The sequence below is a fragment of the Artemia franciscana genome, chromosome 7, assembly GCF_032884065.1.
Source record: "Artemia franciscana chromosome 7, ASM3288406v1, whole genome shotgun sequence".
NCBI classification, from domain to species: Eukaryota; Metazoa; Arthropoda; class Branchiopoda; order Anostraca; family Artemiidae; genus Artemia; species Artemia franciscana.
The window spans coordinates 54,003,662-54,026,763 of NC_088869.1; the positions used below are offsets into that span (position 1 = coordinate 54,003,662).

General features: G+C 35.6%; 2 protein-coding genes across 3 annotated transcripts in view; one reads left to right on the forward strand and one right to left on the reverse strand.

Moving 5' to 3' along the window:
* LOC136029464 (DNA-directed RNA polymerases I and III subunit RPAC1-like) overlaps positions 1-23,102 on the reverse strand; it is a 120,995-nt gene that overhangs the window by 71,832 nt on the left and 26,061 nt on the right. Inside the window, exon 5 of the mRNA XM_065707884.1 lies at positions 1,042-1,119. Coding sequence (XP_065563956.1) covers positions 1,042-1,119 — 78 coding nt within the window. The remainder of the gene's footprint in view (positions 1-1,041; positions 1,120-23,102) is intronic.
* LOC136029465 (maleylacetoacetate isomerase-like) overlaps positions 1-23,102 on the forward strand; it is a 127,734-nt gene that overhangs the window by 2,768 nt on the left and 101,864 nt on the right. The gene's annotated exons all lie outside the window — the stretch shown is intronic.

The window sequence follows — 23,102 nt, forward strand, 5'->3', positions numbered from 1 at the left end:
GCTTAAGGCCCAGCATTTTGGAACCCATGTATACATGAAGTCACAGTAACTATGAAATAAATTAAATATCGGAAGAATATCCAACTATTAAGCCAATTTCAATTAAAAACTAAGTTTCACAGTTGTCCCCTTTCATACCTCGTCCAAAAAACACATCTAGTAAAACCGGCAATTGTCCTTACATTTCACCTTTCCGATTTTAATTGACAGTCAAACTTTGCCAAAAGGAATATTGAGAGCCATTAAGCCTCTTAGCCATTCCGTGATTCATCGCGCCCACGCATGTGCGTTTAATAACGTTCACGGTAACGGACAAATTGCAAAATTAAGATTTGTCATTGTGTTATTTTAGTTAGTTTAGTTATTTTACTAGTTTTTAGTTATTTAGTTTTTTTTAATCATTTTATTAGTTTAATTTACTAGTTAGTTATTTTAGCTATTTATTCAATTATTTTTATTATTTTGTTTTGTTTTAGTCATCAAACTTCAGTTACCAAAAGATATTGAATGAGTAACCATTATACTTGGTCTAAAACATGAGCATAATAAAATGGGCAATGGCCTATCTCTATCATAATTTTTTCTCAGTTCAATTGAATTGAGTTCAACAGTTCAACCCAAAGACTTTCCTGAATTTCTATTTGTACCATCAACGAGCGTCTTCAATAGATAAAAAACCACACTGAAGTGGGAAGAATTACAACATTGTGGAATAAAACCTTAAATAATTAGAGACAGATAAAGTTTAGGATGTAAGTGGCCACACGGTTATTAGCATTCATTTTCTTGTTATCAGAGGAGATTAATTGAACACCCGTAAGTTTTATGTCTTGTAAAAAAAAACCTCAATTCTCCAATTCTCCAATCCTAATTGCACACATTAATCCCACAATTAAAAGATTTTATAAAATAGTCAAGCTGTTTTTAAGGATTGCTTTATATAGAAGATTTACTCAAAATCTGTTTTAAAGTCGCTTATATTACTGAATTTTATATTTATATTATCTGCCATCTATATTATTTATATTACCAATATTTTACCTGAGGAATCTTCACTTCTTTTTTTGCATCGAACTTTCAACTCATAGGTAACTGAATTCTCGTCAGTATATTCGTCTCCTGAAAAACATTATGAAATAAAATCGTTTATAACTCAAGAAACTATCTTAGAGAAAACTGGTAACTATAGAGATCTATTAGAGAAGAAGTTTTTTTGTCAACATCAATGGCGTCTTGACTTTTTTTTTATCTAAGTTTCCAGATCAAAGAACCTACTAACTTGCATTTAATTTTTTTTTTATTCTTTACCTAAATAATTTTACACAAAATAAACATTTAACTGAAAAAGTAACTCTAAATATAATATTCTATGCATAATGAAAACCAAGCTAAGACAGCCATTTTGCATTTTTTAAGCCCGAATGCATGGATGTGAATAACTATCGTAAGGCAGTTGAACCGGATTGAATAAATCTAAGTAAATGAGTTGAAAATTTTATTGAGGCCGGTAACTAGCTTTTCTAAGGGTATAAGACTCTAAAGAGATGAGGAAAGAACCCAAATATTAACTTAAAGAAACATATTAGGGGAGACCGGGGCGCCTTCGGTCACTTTTTCGATTACCAGCCACCAAGAATTTTACGTTCGTTATTTTGAAAAATCTTGCTGAACGCAGGGAAGAGCAACGTTTGATCTACCAAATCTATTTTGTAGTTTTCTTAGAACTCAACCGGATTGTAAGAAAAAAGTGATCCCGCTGAAGCCCCATTTTGACCGGAGGTGCCCCAAACCCGGGGCACCTTCGGTCGGGCTTGGGGCACCTTCGGTCAGCCTTGCAATTATACGAATTACCTCCGTTATCCTGTCTTTAGATGGCTAAATATACAAAGCTTACTTATGTCTTCGTTTATTGTTTGTAAAAATAAGCCAAAGTAACAAAAACACATCATTTATTACTGTCGGAAGGAAATTTTCGACATCACTTTTGATACAGAGGCAGAGATGGTTGAGTTCAGCGACTTCACTTTTCAGCGGAGACTTGGAAAAAGTGAAAAATCGACGTCGCTGAACTCAATCATCTCTGCGACACGTGCCGTACCCCCACTTCTGCTAGGAATGGGCAATTTCATCTTAACATCCACCAAATTGACATAGCTTTCATCCACTACTTGTGGGAAAAAAAACTTGCTAGAATCACTGTCCTTTCTGCGAAGGAAACTTACAAAAACTTCACTGTTATCTTTTTCTTTGACGAATCCAACGTAGTGCAGTGAACTGTTCTTGCCTTCGAACTCCACCAACACATAGTCGCCAATACTAAGGGTCCCCAGTGCAAGTGGCTCAGTTAGCTCGTCATCACCGATATGTAGACTATCATCCGTGTCATCATCCAGATGAACTGAAACAACAGATTCTTCATCAGTCGACTGATCGCACAAAGACGTTTGCTGCTTCCTCTTCTGACCCTTGCTTTTCGTTTGACTTGTTGGCTTCTTCATATTTTTTTTCAGCAATCTTGCTTTTGCTTTTGTATCTTTCTCATCTTGCTTTGCTTTCTTAGCCATCATAGCAGCTTCAATTTTATCTTTCTCTGGTGTGTCTGTCAAAACTCTCGATGCACCCTTTTTCCTTCCGCCCCTATTGCTCTGTTTCCTTAGCAATGCCTTTGGATACGGTCGGACATCTTCGGGGGTCAAAGCATTAGAGTAACGAATCTCTGCAGATGGTGTTGCCGGTGCAGTTGACGGTGACGGGCAAGGATCTAGTAGATCCGATACTGGTGGGTTTCTCTCTGTTGCTGATGGGCACGGCTCTGCCTTAGGACGGTCGCTGACAGACGCAGCATAAAAATCCTCATCAGAAAAAGCATTGCGGTTGAAGGGCCAAATGCCAGGCTTCGAAAACCCAGAAATGATGTTGTTCATGGTCAGTGCATTTGGATAAGCATTTCCTACAAGCTGGGCAATATGGGTGATCTGGATCCTCTGAAACGGATTTGAAGTCATACAATCATGAAATGCTCTTTTCAAAGCAGACTTCAGTGGTCCATAGATAGTAATATCTAGAGGCTGAAGACGATGACTGCAGTGGGGTGGGAAGGATAGTAAAACAATGCCATTTGCACGGGCGTACATGATAACGTCAAGACCGATGTGGCTCTCATGGTTATCGAGCAATAAGAGGACCGGGCTGTCCTTGGAACATCGAACTTGTCTCTTGAAATGCTGTATCGCCTCGTAAAACAATGTTGCAGTCATCCAACCAGTTGTTTGGGCTAGGCCGAGACTTCCTGCAGGGGCCCCAAACATCATATGATCCTTGAACTTTGCTCTGGGGAATACGAAGACTGGTGGCACGGTTCCACCAATAGCATTGACAAAGCAACAAACAGTAACAAGTTCACCCCTTTCAGCTGTGGTAACCTGACCAACCTGCTTGGTACCGGTTTGTGCTATCACCTTGGGGCTGTCAAGTACAGTTGTGACCTTCGTTTCGTCACAGTTCCAAATGCTTTCTCCTGTGAATTTGTATTTGTGCAGGACAGCCTCCAAGTTGTCAAGGAATCTGTCAACATTAGCACGATTGAAGCTCGAGCTGCGAGCTAAGCTAGTGTTCTCTGGCTTTCTGAGAGACAAATCACCTTGCCTTATCATAAAGCCCTTCATCCAGTCTGGCCCAGCCATCTGTGCTTCTTCCCAGTTGTGAGGAACTTTCTTATCTAGTCTTTTTGCATAATCATATGCAAACTTTCGTGTTTGCATCAGGGTCATACCATAATGGACTTTCGAACAATGTTTCAAATAAACAGCAAGCTGGCCCTCTTCATTGGCCGTGAAAACTTTTGCAGTTGACAGTCTCTCTTTTCTTGTCGGAAGAAAAGCACTATTGAATGTGCCACCACTAGAGGTTCCAGAATTAGAGACCCCAGCTTGAATAGGCACTGGTATGCCCCCTTGCTCTTGCTCGCGTAGTTCTTTTGCTCGGCGAACGTTGTCGATAAGGGTTGATTTCGGTATTCTGAAATCTGTTGCAGTACTACGAATTGAAGCTTTGTCCATCAAAACTTTGGAAACAGCAATGTTCATAGCCTCATCTGACACACCCTTCGGGCGTTTTGGAACTCTGTTCCGAACCATAACCAATGATCTGGAAGAAACTTTGAAATTAAGACTTACCGAATTTGGCAGTGTAAAAATGACCTACAGTAAAAGTTTGCGTATGTTTAATAGTGAACCTATTAAACACTGGTATTAAGTTAATATAGAAAATATTATTCATTAGTTTAATTGATTAAAAAAAAATTTCACAAAAAGAAGTTTTCCCAGGAAAAGTAAAGAACTACATTAAACCGAAGATGAACATTAATAAAGTCAAATAATTTTTCCGGTGTAAAACTGTTCAAGTCAAACTCAAAACCCGCAAAAACTAAGAGGAGTAAGGCACACACCCCTCCCCCCGCCGTGCCTTCTAAAGACCAGAACATAATTTGCGATCTACTGAAAACAATCGTTACTTCTCCAGTCATTGAAAAAAACACAATCATAGCCAAAATTACTGAAAACAGACTAATGAATGGGTATTGACAGTTTAATAAAAATTACTGATATTCGTCTTTGAAGGTCTTAATAATTTTGGATTTATTAAAGTTAAAAATGAGAAAATATACAAAATGTATTTTGTTTTGATTTAATTCAACACTTCCCTCAACATTCCCTAAAAGCTTCACTTGAATACCCTTGGCATTTTTGGACACCATGGGCGAAACCTGCTCCCCTTTCCTGATAAAAGTACTATACATAAATAATGGGCTAATTGCTTAACTTACTGTCCTTTCTCCAACGACTGCGCGGTGGAGGTTGGGTTTGTTTTTTGGTTTGACATTTTCAGAAGCATAGTTATATGACCTTTCAACTATGCTTAAATGACTATCTCAAAATTTTGATCAGGTGGCTTTGGGTGGAAAAGGGGCTTTTAGGAAACCTATTGAAATTTTGAAACTTTGAAAAAATTTGATTGAAACTTCTATGTTCAAAAGGGCATCACTGCCCTTCTCTCGTTCTGAAAGTAACAAACTCTTTTGGTACACCTTACTTTAGTTCTATGCTGGGAGCATCAATGTTAACCACAATTGAATTGTAGAGAGACCTATCTTTAACTTAAAACTGGTAAGGTTACGTTATTCATCAGGTTGGGGTGCCTCCGGTCAGCGACCGAAGGTGCCCCGTCGTGGACTGACCGAAGGTGCCCCAGCCGCCATTTTGTCAAACTTATTTTCTGACCCGAAAACAGAGAAAGATTTCTCCTTAGAAATACCACTATCTTCTAGTCCTATCATTTCTATGTGTATACAAATTTAATCATCGAAATCCATGCCAAACAGAAGGGGAAGGCTAGGTTCAAACAGAAGTAGAGAAACTTACTTTTCGCAAAAAAAATGGTACGAAACTCTCTCCAGCTAAACTGGCTGAAGCTAACTGAGGGAAATTTTCTTCGGAAATCCGCCTTGGATAAACAACCTCCCCAGTGCCATCTAGCATAAAAATACGTAAACTCAAAATGAGTTATTGGGGGTGACCGGAGGCACCCCGTGACCGAAGGCGCCCCGGTCTCCCCTACCTGAATAATATTTCTTGAATAATTTCAACCACTATGGAGATTAAGTATCTCAAGTCATGATATGATTTTGCAAGAATCCAAATTCTACCAATGAATTTTAATTAGTGTAGTTATTTCATTAGTTTTTAGTTATTTAGTTACTTTTTTATTTAGCTGTTTTATTAGTTAGTTAATTTTATTTAGTTATTTGTGTTATTTTAGTTTTGTTTTTGTTTTAATCTTCTAACATCATTTATCAAAAGACATCGAATGAGTTAGAATAACCGTTATACTTGGTCTAAAACATAAACATAATAAAATGGCCAATGGTCTATCTCTATCATAATATGAGGTACAGTTTTACATATTAAGAGAAAGAAAAATAATTGCGACATGTTTTAGTTTCCGGGAAGTTTCATTTCTATTTGCTTTAATACAATATGGTACCGAAAATAAGGTAATAAGGTGCAGAAACTGACAAATGAATGTAGTATATGTAATACAATATATATATTCATTTGAATATTCAGCCAGCACAAATGAGACAAACAACATTTTGAACGAAAATTTATAAGACTTTGTGTTTTCCAGCAAATGCAAAGTCAAATAAAAAAAATTTTCTTAAATACTTTCAAAAGCTGAAGCAGACTGAAGTGAAAAAAGGGAGGTGAAAGTTAAAAGAAAATAGAAAGAAAGAATCTTTCAATACTAAAAAACGACTAAAGCAACAGTATATGTTATAGATCACATTCTAATAAATTTCTTCAAACGAATATAATAATTAAAACATAAAGTAATTAAATTTTACTTACGTTGTAACGCAAAGTGATATCACAATAAAAAATACTATGGCAAAAAGCAAGTTCTAAGAAAGAGTTGTAATCTAGCAGTTAGATTTAAAATTATAAAGGGTGTCTGAAAAATGACACCGGGTTTGAAAAGCCCATCATTTTTATGTGTTGTGGTTGGCAACACTGTTTTTGCATGTTTTGTCTTTCTTGAGCATCAAGGCTTATTTTTGATGCTGTGCTTTTGTTTTCCAGCTTAATATGTGTGGTGTTACTTCGTAAATGTGATGTAAATTTGTGACAGATCCGATTTATAGTAGATTCGAATCCGGAATTTTTCTTGTAACTTTTTATTTAAGGTGTTTCTTTACTGATTGAAGGATCATCACCGCCTGATTTGCTAATTAAACGAATGAGAAATTTGAACATAAACTCACTGTCTCAAATAGACACATTCAACCACCCCCCTCCGTAAAAACGGAATAAAAACAACAAAACAGGCCGATTATATGAAAAATATATGAAATCATTAGGATATTGTAATAATCTTGAGATTGAGAGGGGAGAGGCCGGAGGCTCCCTGTTTCTACAAGTTTCGGCAAATTATCATCTAGTGGCTAAATTTAAAATTCAAAATAAGGGATCTCGTAATGATTAAAGGACCATATCCTCCTGATCTGAGTGACTTACTAAACGAACATGAAAGTTGCGCATCCACTCACTGTCTCAAATGGATGGCATCAACTTACCCCCTCCCCACGCACACACACACACAAAAGAAAGCAACATAAGTAGGCCAATACTATTAAAAATAAGGAAAATGATGAGGAAAAACATTTTAGTCCTGAGATTTATGGAGGAGAGTCAAAGTTCTCTATCTTTGTATGGCTTGTTTTTTTATCATCTAGTACTTAAATCTGAAATTTTGTGCTAACGATGAGGAAGGGGTCGTCTCTTCTGGTATTGTTTGTATATTATTGATGGCTGTTCAATTTATTGCTGTATCTAGAGCTTTTACCTAATGCTCACACAGACAAGGACATCCGGATTACCATTGCACATGTCGTGTTGTGGTGAAGCTTATGTGTATTTAACCGTATTTGGTCGTTTATCTGTGTTGAAATTAATTGAATGCATAGGGTGAAAACGCTTGCCGACTACAAAAAAAAAACAGAGTTAGGCAGAGAAAAAGACTAATTCTACATCTCAAGTTTCATACAATAGTTTCTGACAAAGGAAGTCTTGGCTATAAGAGATTAGATTTGGTCCAAAAGACTTAACAAAAAGACCTCAAGAGAGAGGTTGCCGGGTAAGGATCTAGCGGTCCATGGAGGCTATCCGACTTGTAACGGCAGATAATCCACCAAAACAAACAACTCATTATGATAAAAATGTTGAATAAGCTCTCGTTTCTTTTGTTTTTACAAGACAAAATGCAAAATAAATACAAGGACCCAATATCCTTGCTTCTAGGTTATTCTAACCTGTAAAATCTTAAAACTATTGATGCATCTACTTAGAATATTTTTCCGAGTATTACTAGAGTACGACATGAATCTTGATCAAGCTATTCTTCCAATTCTTTGTTTTTAATTTTTGTGTGCCACAAAACCCATCTCTGGGTTTTGTTAAATCCTAACTTTAAGCATTATCAAAAGTTACGAAAGAAGAAAAAATCCTGGTTTATGTTTCCTTCGCAGGTTTGGTGTCTTATTTTCCTACTCTCCAATGCTTTTACTGCAGCAACATAAGACGACAGGTCTTTATAGCTGATTCAGTTCTATCCATACGCAGAACTACATTTTTAAAAGTCGGTTGCACAAGTTTTTTCTATACGCTGAATATTAATTGGAAACTGTTGAAGAAAGGACAATTTCTCTATTTTTAAGCAAATTTAGGTTCCTCTCCAAGGAAAAGTCTAAGAAATATCATAGTCAAAATCATTTTTTTTTAAACATCAAAACTCATCTCTGCATCCCGTACCATCTCTGTCATCCCGTAATCTAGAGAAAATGTCTCTTTGTTTCTGCTGCAGAAGTCATTTGAACAAAATCTTGCCGTGAAATTCCCCACAAATACACTCTATTTTACAAAAAAAAACTAGACAATTTCAGAAACAATAAAGAGAAACTTATTTTCACTATGGTGAGCAGGGTTGCCACCTGGTGAAAAAAAATCACTAGATTATAGAAAAAAAGATCACTAAGTCAGCACATATATCACTAGATTATTGACTAGAAATCACTAGAGACATAATTCTCTTTATCACCGTCATTAATAATTGCTTTGTTTCTTTACCATGTTCTGCATAGGCGCACCTACAAGAAGGGGGTAAAATCAGCCCCCTAGATGTGAAAAATACATTTAGATTGATGTTTTGTTTTTTCTCAAGTGAAAATTGCACTTGAAATTTTGAAAAATGCCTTATTGCATCTTTATGCAGAGAATAGAAGAAAATCCTTGCTTTCTCCCTATATTTTCCTGAATTGGTACCCTTGTTTAATACCCCGATCACTGAAAATTGGTCATCGGTGATCTAATCGAAATATTTGCTTTTTCTTTTTAGTTTTTTTTTTTGTCGATCCAAAATCCCAGTTTTTTCCCCCAAAAATATAGAAACTATTTTGAGCTGGGTATAATATTGAATTGAGCTAGTGTAATTACTTGGACACCAGCGACAATTTTGGACATGACCTTTTTATATTTTCATGGAAAAAATATGTCCCACCCTTCACAAATTTCGATAAGCATTGGTCTTATTGCTTCTTAGTAAAAGAAGAGGTACTTGCTAATTATACGGAACACACCCAAGAAGTAAAATTGTGTTAATCAAACAGTTCGTGGTAACGAACTGTAGTAAGGAGCGATCCGGCTCAATAGTAACCAAAACTCTAAAACATTGAATTTTGATATCAATAGCTACATCAAAAGAATCGCATTTTAATGCTGATTATAAATATATAAGTTTCATCAAGTTTAGTCTTAGCCATCAAAAGTTACGAGCCTGAGAAAATTTGCTTTATTTAGGAAAATAGGGGGAAACACCCCCTAAAAGTCGTAGGATCTTGACGAAAATGAAACCATCAGATTCAGCGTATCAGAGAACCCTACTGTAGAAGTTTCAAGCTCCTATCTACAAAAATGTGGAATTTTGCATTTTTTGCCCGAAGACAAATCACGGGTGCGTGTTTATTTGTTTGTTTTTTTTTTGTTTTTTTTCCCCAGGGGTCATCGTATCGACCAAGTGGTCCTAGAATGTCGCAAGAGGGCTCATTCTAACGGAAATGAAAAGTTCTAGTGCCCTTTTTAAGTGACCAAAAAAATTGGAGGGCATCTAGGCCCCCTCCCACGCTCATTTTTTTCCCAAAGTCAACGGATCAAAATTTTGAGATAGCCATTTTGTTTAGCATAGTCGAAAATCATAATAACTATGTTTTTGGGGATGACTTACTCCCCCACAGTCCCTGGGGGAGGGGTTGCAAGTTACAAACTTCAACCAGTCTTTACATATAATAATGGTTATTGGAAAGTGTACAGACGTTTTCAGGGGGATTTTTTTTGGTTTTGGGGGTAGAATTGAGGGAGGGGGCTATGTGGGAGGATCTTTCCTTGGAGAAATATGCCATGGGGGAAAAAATTCAATGAAAAGGGCGCAGGACGAATCTGGTCACGTTAGAAAAAAACGTCAAATTAAGAGCTTAATATACAATGCTGGGTGTTCGGAGCCTCTCTATTATGGAGTATAATTTGAAAATAACACAACTATACGAGCGATAAAACATATATACCACAACCATAACTACTGCTAAGAGATAACACAACTATAAAGCGAAAACAGGCGAAAACTAACGGGAAAATAAACGAACTAAGAGGTGGAAGGGGCCCAGAGAAAAACTATAATCCTTTTTCAATTTTGAGCCTAACTTCCGCAAAGGAGTAATAATGTCAGAAGCCCCGAAATACCGAATTATTTTCTTTTCAAACAGTTCGTGGTAAGGAACTGTAGTAAGGGGCGACCCGGCTCAATAGTAAACGAAACTCTAAAAAACGGAATTTTGACACTAAAAGATACATCAAAAGATTCGAATTTTTACGCTGATTCTAAATATTAAGTTTCAATTAATTTAGTCTTTGTCATCAAAAGTTACGAGCCTGAGAAAATTTGCCCTATTTTGGAAAAAAGGGGGAAACATCCATTAAAAGTCATAGAATCTTAACGAAAATCACACTATCGCATTCGGTATATCAGAGAACTCTATAGCAAAAATTTCAAGCTCCTATCTAAAAAATGTGGAATTTTGTATTTTTTGCCAGAAGACAAATCACGGGTGCGTGTTTATTTATTTGTTTGTTTTTTTTGTTTTTTTTTTCCCAGGGGTCATCTTATCGACCAAGTGGTCCTAGGATGTCGCGAGAGGGCTCATTCTAACGGAAAGGAAAAGTTCTAGTGCCCTTTTTAAGTGACCAAAAAATTGGAGGGCAAATAGGCCCCCTCCCATGCTCATTTTTTTTTCAAAAGTCAACAGATTAAAATTTTAAGATAGCCATTTTGTTCAGCATAGTTGAAAACCATAATAACTATGTCTTTGGGAATGACTTACTCCCCCACAATCCCTGAGGGAGGGGCTGCAAGTTACAAACTTTGACCAGTGTTTACATATAGTAATGGTTATTGGGAAGTGTACAGACGTTTTCATGGGGATTTTTTGGTTTGGGGGGTGGGGTTGATGGGAGAGGGCTTTTTGGGAGGATCTTTCCTTTGAGGAATATGTCACGGGGGAAGAAAAATTCAATGAAAAGGGCGCAGGATTTTCTAGCATTACTATAAAAAAAAAAACAGTGAAAAAATAAACATGAAAAGTTTTTTCAAATGAAAGTAAGGAATAGCATTGAAATTTAAAACGAACAGAGATTATTACGCATATGAGGGGTTCTAAAAATACTTTAGAATAAAGAGCGAGATATTTAGGAGGAGATAGATACCTCGCTCTTGATGCTAAAATATTTTTAGTGATTTCAACTATTTATTCTACGGCCTTTTTGATTCAGGGGTCATTCTTAAAGAATTGGGACAAAACTTACGATTTAGTGTAAAGAGCGAGGTATTAACGAGGGTACAAACCCCCTCGTACACATAATAAAAATATAAGAATATAAAAGTTTGTTACGTAAGTTAATTCTTAAGTTACGTATATTTTTTACTAATAAAAACGTTCGTTGAATATTAAAAGTTCTAGTAGCCTTTTTAAGTAACCGAAAAATTGGAGGGCAGCAAGGCCTCCTTCCCCACCCCTTATTTCTCAAAATCGTCTGATCAAAACTAAGAGAAAGCCATTCAGCCAAAAAAAATTAATATACTAATTTCATTTCAATAATTTATGTGCGGAGAGCCAAAATCAAACATGCATTAATTCAAAAACGTTCAGAAATTAAATAAAAAAAAATAGTTTTTTTAACTGAAAGTAAGGAGCGACATTAAAACTTAAAACGAACAGAAATTACTCCGTATATGAAATGGGTTGTCCCCTCCGCAGTCCCACGCTCTTTACGCTAAAGTTTTTCATTGTTTTAAAAAGTAGAATTGTGGCAAAGAGTCAAACTTTAGCGTAAAGAGCGTGGGACTGCGGAGGGGACAACCCATTTCATATACGGAGTAATTTCTGTTCGTTTTAAGTTTTAATGTCGCTCCTTACTTTCAGTTAAAAAAACTAGTTTTTTTTATTTAATCCTAATAAAATATGCCAAAATATGATGTAAATTTAATCCTTTAGTTTATATAATAATATAACTTGGGCTCTATACTTGCATATTAGGGGGGTGTGGGGGTAAAGTAACCTAACCTTACCCCAACTCTCCTAATGTGCAAATATTTAGCCCAAGTTACACAAGTCCAATGCATTCTGTCACCCGTTATTTGTCTTTGTGGCTATGAAACTGGTTTTCATAGATCGTATATTATCCTTGTTATCCCTAGCAAATTATCCTTAACATACTTTCATTACCAGACCTACCCCCAGGGGCCGCGTGATCTAAAGGTATAGTTTTGGAACCTTTCAACTATGCTAAACAAAATCTTAAACTTTTCATCGAATAATTTTTGAGGAAAAAGGGATGTGGGAGGGGAGCTAGTAACCGTCCGATCTTTTCGATTAAATAAAAGGAATATCAGAAATTTTTATTTCCGTTCAAATAAGCCCTCTTCTGATGTTCAAGGACCGTTGGTTTGATAAGATCATCCCTTGGAAAAAAAAAATTGACGCATCAATGATTTTTCTTCTGGCAAATAATACAAAATTCAACACTTTTGCAGAGAGGGACTTGAAACCTCTACAGTAGGGTCTTTGATACGCCAAATCTAATGGTTTGATTTCAACTAAAATTCTTTGACTTTGAGTGGGTATTTCCTTCTTCTTTGAAAAATCAGGCAAATTTTCAAAGTTTCTTAGTCTTTTATGGGTAAAACTAAGCTCGATGAATATTATATATTTAGAATCAACATAATAATAAGCCAACGATATATCGATTGATATCAAAATTCTGTTTCTAGAGGTTTGGTTACTATTCAGCCTTGTTGCTCCATTCTTACAGTTCGGTACCACAAACTGTTTGATAGGTTATCATATAAACTCAAAAACTTAAAGAATAGGACATCATCTGCGCTTATTAGATGTTTCAATGACAAATAAGAGAATTTGGAGAATTATTTGAGTTTCGATTATATATTAGAAAGATAAAAATCAAAGATAATTCCCAGAGTAGATACCCCCTCCCTTACCCCCAACTGACTTCAATCATCAAACTGCAATCGATTTAATCTATCTAGTTATATTACAAATCCTATTATAAAAGCAAATAAGTCCTATTTCTTTTTCAATGATTTCTTTTTTTAATTTATAAAATTATTTTAAATGCATGCCTACCTACTTATTTCTCAATTACTTCATTTCTGTTCTACTTGCAGACGTAGAGGATGTACGCATATCCACCATTCATTTCACTTTCAAAGATTTTAACAGAAGAAAATCTAATCTAAAACTGATGGATTACAGAGAAAAAAAAATCCATAAACATGAAGAGAAAAATTCCACCTAAGCGAATTTTATGAAATAGGAAGTATACAACATTTTTTGCAATTTTGCAATTAACTAGGTCTGCCTATTATCTTGATGATAACGCTCTGGGGTCTATGTCTGATGTGGAAATATGGTGAGAAATCAGAAGCTTCAAATACGGTATACTTGCATAAATACTAATCTGGAACATATTAGGAATCGTAGTGTATCACTATTTTGCGTTTCTTTTATTAATTAGCTTCTTGTATGATTTATTCGGTTGAATTATGAATCTAAGAGCTAAATCGTGAAAAATCACTAGATTTAGGAAAAAATCACTATTTTTTATATTAATCGCTATTATTTTTTATATTAAATAATTATTAATCACTATTTTATTTTACTATATTAAAAAATCGCTATAAATCACTAGCTGGAAGAAAATCACTAGGCAATATGAAAAATCACTAGAAACACTGATAAAACACTAAGGGTGGCAATCTTGCCAGTCATGGACTGAGAGCCAAGGCATATACAATGTACTTCCTTGAATATATGTAACCATTTGGGATTCCCCGCACAGAAGTTCGCTAATGCCACCTTATACAAAATAGCAAGAATTCATTCATTATCATTTATAACGAGGGAAGAGAACTTAGATGGAACATGAATCCCCAGCATTTTTCAAATTTTTATTGTCGGTTTTCTTAAACTTTAGCATCGAGAGCTGACCCTACAATTTCCCAGCTGCGTTCAAGCGGTGCGCATTGCATTGCGTTTTTGCATCTAACCAGTCTGTGTGAATATACCTACTTTTTGTATATACTACCTACAGTCTGTGTATGCCTACTTTTTATTGCCTGGCGTGGAATAAACTTATCACTCTGCATTTCAAGTGTTCTACGTTACTGTAGCTTCGCAGCTTCAAATTAGGAAGGTTTTTGCATGTCAGAGTTCGAACCTACAACTTACGAAGATATTCAAGCCAACCTTACGCTACCAGGTAGCTATGATGAATGGCCTACCAAAAGAAACAGAATACTTTTAAGAGTAGCACACTGTTTTGATAGTAGCAGCAGAAGAATCTAAAGACATAACAACAGAAATGTTTTACATAAATTAACTTTTATTTATATTGTTAAGAATATGTTTATACCGTCGCTTGTTGCATATAAAGGTCGCTACTAACAATTTATGAATGTTATAAGAGAACTACTAAGCTTTTTCTTAGTTTATTCTTTCTTTCACGTCTAAACAAGAAACAGCTATATAATAATTTCATGTTGTACACATTTTGACATTTTATTTTGGTTTATAATCATAGGCAGCGCTATTGCGCTGCCTATGATTATAGAGCGATGTGGGCACATGTATTATTTATTTTTTTTTTTTGGTTTGTTTTAGATCAGGGCACTTCGTACCGAAGGAGTATAAAAACTCCGAAAAGAACTCATTCGCTTGGAAATTGAAAGGGCTGGTGCCCTTTCAAAAGTCGAAAGTGATTGGAGGGCAGCTCCAGTTCAGCGTAATTAAAACGTCCGAAAATTATGTGTTTGAGGATGAAAACACACACATCCCCCCTCACAGACCTGAGGACAAGGGTCGTAAGTTATGCCCTGGGGGCATATAAGGTCTTTATAGAAAGATTGGTTGTATAAACTTCGGAGGGGGCTCATTGGACTAATAATGAAAAGTTCTAGTACCCTTTTAAATTCAAAATGATCAGAGGGTGGACATCCTCCCCACACATCATATGTTCCCGAAATGCATCGGGGATTTAAAAATCGTTGTCGATTTTTAAACGAAATGTCGATTTTAAAACGAAAAAAACGAAATGCATCGTTGTCGTAAAAACTTCAAAAAAGACTCGTTCGATTGAAAAGGCCCTTTTATGGTACTTGTAGTATATATGCATTTATGTAGTATATATTATATTTATGTAGTATATATATATATATATATATATATATATATATATATATATATATATATATATATATATATATATATATATATATATATATATATATATATATATATATATATATATATATATATATATATATATATATATATATATATATATACATATATATGGGTTAGCTGTTGGGGGGGGACGAAAGCCCCCCCTCGCGCGTAAGTCGTTACGCGCCATATTAGTTACGCGCATTTGTAGTTGTGTCCCTGTGTCCCACCTGTGAATATAGATATATATATATATATATATATATATATATATATATATATATATATATATATATATATATATATATATATATATATATATATATATATACTAGCTGTTGGGGTGGCGCTTCGCGCCACCCCAACACCTAGTTGGTGGGGGCGCTTCGCGCCCCCCCCAAGCCCCCCCGCGCGCGTAAGTCGTTACGCGCCATAATAGTTACGCGCCATTGTAGTTGTGTCCCTATGTCCCACCTGTGAATATAGATATATATATATATATATGGTTTTAACTACGTAAAACTTGCGAATATACAACATTCTTTGCTGTCCCATTGTCTTTGCATATAAATAGATTGTCAGGTTATCCCCCTGTTTCCCCCGGTGTCCCCGTTGTAGTTGTGTCCCTGTGTCCCGGTCGTCATTTATATTCCCTGTGTCCCGGGTCCCGGTCATCATTTGTATCCCGGTGTCCCGGTCTGTATATACATTCGTTTTTTAGTTTTGTTTTTCTCCTTTATTTTTTTCCTTTTTTTTTCTTTTTTAGCTTATTTAGATTTTTAGATTTTTTAGTTTTTTTTATTAGTTTTTAGTTTTTATTTCTTTTTAGTTTTTTTGTCCCGGTCGTCATTTATATCCCCCTGTTTCCCCCGGTGTCCCCGTTGTAGTTGTGTCCCTGTGTCCCGGTCGTTATTTATATTCCCTGTGTCCCGGTCGTCATTTGTATCCCGGTGTACCGGTCTGTATATACATTCGTTTTTTAGTTTTGTTTTTCTCCTTTATTTTTTTCCTTTTTTTTTCTTTTTTAGTTTATTTAGATTTTTAGATTTTTTAGTTTTTTTATTAGTTTTTAGTTTTTTTTTTTTTTTGTAGTTTTTGCCTTTTTTTAGTTTTTTCAGTTTTGACGTCACCTAATCCAGTTTTTTCAGGTGACGTCACCTGACACATCCATCCACACATCCATCCACACATCCACAGACAGACAACTTATTTTTATATATATAGATATATATATATATATATATATATATATATATATATGTTTTTAACTACGTAAAACTTGCGAATATACAACATTCTTCAATGTCCCATTGTCTGTGCATATAAATAGATTGTCAGGTTTACCGACTCTTGAACATGCAACATAAAATTGTCCATGGGAAAAACAATCCGTATTCAGATCTATACCTCATTATTCTAATGATTGCCCTTGAGCTTTGTTGATGGTGATTGCTAATCGAACATTCCCTGTGTCCCCGTCGTCATTTATATATCCCCCTGTGCCCCCGGCGTCCCCGTTGTAGTTGCGTCCCTGTGTCCCGGTCGTCATTTATATTCCCAGTATCCCGGTTTTCATTTGTGTCCCAGTCTGTAATTTCTCTTTGAGCGTCCCGGTCGTCATTTATATTCCCTGTGTCCCGGTGCCCCGATCGTCATTTGTGTCCGGTCTGTAATTTATCTTTGAGTGTCCCGGTCGTCATTTATATGTCCCGGTCGTTATTTGTGTCCCAGTGTCCCAGTCTGTAATTTCTCTTTGAGCGTCCCGGTCGTCATTTATATTCCCTGTGTCCCGGTTTTTAGTTTGCTTTTTCTCCTTTATTTTTCAGTTTTTTCCTTTTTTTAGTTTTTTTTTTCTTGTTCAGTTTTTTATTAGTTTTTAGTTTTTTTTTCTTTTTAGTTTTTTTTGTAGTTTTTATCCTTTTTTTATTTTTTTTAGTTTTTTAGCTTTTTTAGTCTTTTAGTATTTTCTTTTTAGTTTTTTTGTAGTTTTTACCTTTTTTAGTTTTTTTTGCAGTTTTTACCTTTTTTAGTTTTTTTTTCTTCTTTTGTATTAATGCTAAAGCCAAGATTCGAACCTGGAACCTGTCGGACCAAGAACCTGGAACATAACGCTTTACCAACTCAGCTACTTCGGCTTGAATACATTCGTTTTTGAATTGGTATATGATGACTAACTTCATGACGATATACAGCTCAATCTTTATAATGACGTCAATTGACAGACAAACAACTTATTTTTATATATATAACTAGCTGTTGGGGTGGCGCGAAGCGCCACCCCAACACCTAGTTGGTGGGGACACTTCGAGCCCCCCCCCCCCAAGCCCCCCAGCGCGCGTAAGTTGTTACGCGCCATATTAGTTACGCCATTGTAGTTGTGTCCCACCTCTGAATAGATATATATAATATATATATATATATATATATATATATATATATATATATATATATATATATATATGTTTTTAACTACGTAAAACTTGCAAATATACAACATTCTTCGCTGTCCCATTGTCTGTGCATATAAATAGATTGTCAGGTTTACTGACTCTTGAACATGCAACATATAATTGTCCATGGGAAAAACAATCCGTATTCAGATTTATACCTCATTATTCTAATGATGTGTCCCTGTGTCCCGGTCGTCATTTATATTCCCTGTCCCGGTCGTCATTTGTGTCCCGGTGTCAGTTTTTAATTTCTCTTTGAGTGTCCCGGTCGTCATTATATTCCCTGTGTCCCGGTCGTCATTTGTGTCCCGGTGTCCCGGTCTGTAATTTCTCTTCGAACAATCCCTGTGTCCCGGTCGTATTTTATATATCTTCTTTGTGCCCCCGGCGTCCCCGTTGTAGTTGTGTCCCTGTGTCCCGGTCGTCATTTATATTCCCTGTGTCCCGGTCGTGATTTGTGTCCCGGTGTCCCAGTCTGTAATTGCTCTTTGAGGTTCCCGCTCGTCATTTATATTCCCTGTGTCCCGGTCGTCATTTGTGTCCCGGTGTCCCGGTCTGTCATTTCATCAGTTGACAAACATGACGTCAGTCGACACACAAACATGACGTCACTCGACAGACATAACACACAGACAACTTATTTTTATATATATAGATATAGCTGTTCATTCGTCATCATTTATATATACCCCCTGTGCCCCCCGCGTCCCCGTTGTAGTTGTTTCCCTGTGTCCCAGTCGTCATTTATAGTCCACAAACATGACGTCAGTCAACACACAAACATGACGTCAGTCGACACACATGTCCCAGTGGTCATTTGTGTCCCGGTGTCCCAGTCTGTAATTTCTCTTTGAGTGTCCCGGTCGTCATTTATATTCCCTGTGTCCCGGTTGTGTATATACATTCGTTTTTGAATTGGTATATGATGAAATAATTTTTTTGTTTTTTTCCCTTTTTTTTGGTTTTTACCTTTTTTTAGCTTTTTTAGTTTTTTTCTTTTTTCTTTTTAGTTTTTTTTTGTAGTTTTTACCTTTTTATTTTTTTTTCATTTTTTTTAGTTTTCTTTTTCTCCTTTATTTTTAGATTTTTTCCTTTTTTTAGGTTTTTTTTCTTTTTCAGTCTTTTGTATTAATGCTAAAGCCAAGGTTCGAGCCTGGAACCTCTCGGACCTAGAACCTGGAACATAACGCTTTACCAACTCAGCTACTTCGGCTTGAATACATTTTTTACACCTTTTTTAGTTTTTTTTTTTAGTTTTCTTTGTCTCCTTTATTTTTCAGTTTTTTTCGTTTTTTAGCTTTTTTTTCTTTTTCAGTTTTTAGTTTTACAGTTTTTTTATTAGTTTTTAGTTTTTTTTCTATTTAGTTTCTTTTTTTGTTTTTACCTTTTTTTAGTTTTTTTAGTTTTTTACCTTGTTTTTTTTTTTTTTTTGTAGTTTTTACCTTTTTTTTCTTCTTTTGTAAAGCAAAGGTTCGAACCTGGAACCTCTCGGACCTAGAGCCTGGAACATAACGCTTTACCAACTCAGCTACTTTGGCTTGAATACATTCGTTTTTGAATTGGTATATGATGAAATTGATGCAGTTTTTATGGCACTTGGTATTAACCAAGTGACATATAGCAATCGCAATTTCTATCGGTCTGTCAGTCGGTCCCGATTTTGCTACTTTAGGCACTTCCAGGTAAGCTAGGACGATGAAATGTGGCAGGCATATCAGGGACCGGATCAGATTAAATTAGAAATAGTCGTTTTTCCGATTTGACCATCTGGGGAGGAGTGGGGGGCCCGTTAATTCGGAAAAATAAAAAATTGAAGTATTTTTAACTTACGAACGGTTGATCAGATCTTAATGAAATTTGATATTTAGAAGGATCTTGTGCTTTAAAGCTCTAATTTTAAATTCCGACCAGATCCTGTGACATTGGGGGGATTGGAGGGGGAAACCGGAATTCCTGGAAAACGTGAAAATTGGGGAATTTTTATCTTACGAATAGGTGATCGGATATTAGTGAAATTTGATATTTGGAAGGAATTTATGTCTCAGAGCTCTTATTTCAAATCTCGACCAGATCTTTTTACACTGGGGGGAGTTGGAGGGGGAAATCTTGGAAAACACTTTGAGTGGAGGAATCAGGATGAAGCTTGGTGGATAGAATAAGCAAATGTCCTTGATACGTGATTGACGGAACCGTCTGGATTCGCTCTCTTTGGGGGAGTTGGGGGGAGGGGTTCAGTGATTTGGCGAGTTTGGTGCTTCTGGACGTGCAAGGACGATGAAAATTTGTAGGCGTGTCAGAGAGCTGCACAAATTGACTTGATAAAGTCGTTTTCCCAGATTCGACCATCTGGGGGGCTAAAGGGAGAGGAAAAATTAGAAAAAAATTAGGTATTTATAACATACGAGTGGGTGATCGGATCTTAATGAATTTTGATATTTAGAAGGACATCGTGACTCAAAGCTCTTATTTTAAATCCTAACCGGCATTAAGCTTCTTATTTTCCTTTTAAATAAATCTATTGATTCATAGAATTTTGTTAAAGCTCATACCATATGATCTCTTGGCTCTTAGCTCTTCATGCCTCGTCACAAGTGCCATATGAGCTCTTAGCTCTTGTTTCCTAGTCTGACGTCAGTCGACAGACAGACAAACAACTTATTTATATATATATAGATAGATATATATATATGTGGATAAATATATATTAATATTTATATATATATATATATATATATATATATATATATATATATATATATATATATATATATATATATTAATATAGATATTAATATATATATTAATATATATATATATATATATATTAATATATATATTAATATATATATATATATATATATATATATATATATATATATATATATATATATATATATATATAATATATATTTTAATATATATATATATATATATATATATATATATATATATATATATATATATATATATATATATATATATATATATATATACATATATATATATATGTATAAATATACATATAATATGTATATATATATATATATATATATATATATATATATATATATATATATATATAGATAGATAGATATATAAATATATACTAGCTGTTGGAGTGGCACTTCGCGCCCCCCGACAAGCCCCCCGCGCGTGTAAGTCGTTACGCGCCATATTAGTTACGCGCCATTGTAGTTGTGTCCCTGTGTCCCACCTGTGAATATAGATAGATATATATATATATATATATATATATATATATATATATATATATATATATATATCTATATATATAAAAATAAGTTGTCTGTCTGTGTGTCTGTCTGTCAGGTGACGTCATGTTTCTGTGTCGACTGACGTCATGAAGTTAGTTGTCGTCATTTTTGCTATGATGGTGACGTCATTAAAGATATTTAATCATGAAGTTAGTTGTCGTCATTTTTGCTATGACGGTGACGTCATTAAAGACATTTAAGACATATATGTTCACGTAGAAATCTATTAATGTTTAGGTTTAAATGACTGATGAACTTACAATGGCAAAAGCCGATGAAGATGCTCAAAGAGTCTATGCCAAAAAACTTGCTGCTGATAGAGAAAGTCAGAAAAGAAAGCGTGCCGAGGAATCAAAAGAACAGCAAGGAAACAAGCTTGAGGCTGATAGAGAAAGAAAGAACAGAAAGCGGGCCGAGGAATCAAAAGAACAGCAAGGAAACAGGCTTGAGGCTGATAGAGAAAGAAAGAACAGAAAGCGTGCCGAGGAACTACCAGAGCAACGCGAAAGCAGACTTGCTGCTAAAAGAGAAAGTGAAAAAAGAAGGCGTGCCGAGGAATCACAAGAAGAGCAAGAAATCAGGCTTGCTGCTGATAGAGAAAGTAAGAAAAGAAAGCGTGCCGAAGAATCACAAGAACAGCAAGAAATCAGGCTTGCTGCTGATAGAGAAAGTAAGAAAAGAAAGCGTGCCGAGGAATCAGAGCAACCTGAAAGTTATCGCCTGGCATTCAGGTACAGCCCAGTCGATGATTATAGCTTGAGTAGAAGTGTTCAAATCGGGACAATGTCTAAAATTTGTCCCTATTGCAAGGCCTTGAAATTCAATGGTGAAACAATGGGAATGTGTTGCGCCTCAGGAAAAGTTAAACTTCCTCTATTGGCTGCACCACCAGAGCCATTGAAGACTTTCCTTACTGGAACTAAGTCAGAATCTAAGCGTTTTTTGTCAAAAATCAGAAAATACAACTCATGTTTCCAAATGACGTCGTTTGGAGCCCAAATCGAAAATCCAGATCAATTTATGTCTACTTTCAAAGTAAAAGGGCAAATTTATCATAGAGCAGGGTCCCTTCTACCATTCTCAGGCGAGAATCATAAATTTTTACAATTGTACTTCATCAGTGATAGAAATTCTGAATTGAATGCACGTTGCGAAATTTCTCCCAACGTTGAAAGGACAATCGTTTCCCAATTGCAACATCTTTTCCACGAAAATAATAATTTAGTGCGTCTATTCAAAACAGCCATCGATTTGATGCCTACTGATACGCATAAAATTGTTATTTCCGCTGACAAAACGCCTCCTGGCCAACATGTGCGTAGATACAATGCTCCAACTATCGACGAAGTGGCAATCGTTATGGTCGGTGATCAGTTTTTACCTCGAGATATTATTCTTCATAAGCGAAACGCTCAGTTGTTAAGAATTGCTGAAACTCATCGATGCTACGATGCCCTACAATATCCTATCATTTTTTGGGATGGAGCGGACGGCTATCACTTTAATATTAAATTGATGAATCCAGCCACTAACAAAGAAATGAATAAGAAATGCAGTGCAATGCATTATTATTCCTATAGACTAATGATTCGGCAGGATGAAGAAGATTATATTTTAAAATGCCGTGAATTGTTTCACCAATTTGTCGTTGATATGTATGCTAAAATTGAATCAGAACGTTTGCTATATATCCGCCTGAATCAGACCAAGCTCCACTCTGAACAATACATTCATTTGCGAGATGCAGTTATAAATGACGGTAATACCACAAACGTTGGAAGATTAACAATTTTACCTTCGTCATATGCTGGCAGTCCCCGTCATATGCATGAATATGCTCAAGATGCTATAGCGTATGTTCGTCTCTATGGTCGTCCAGATTTATTTATTACATTTACATGTAATCAATCTTGTGACGAGATACTGCAGCTTTTACTTCAAGGACAATCGGCGGTTCATAGGCATGACATTACGGTC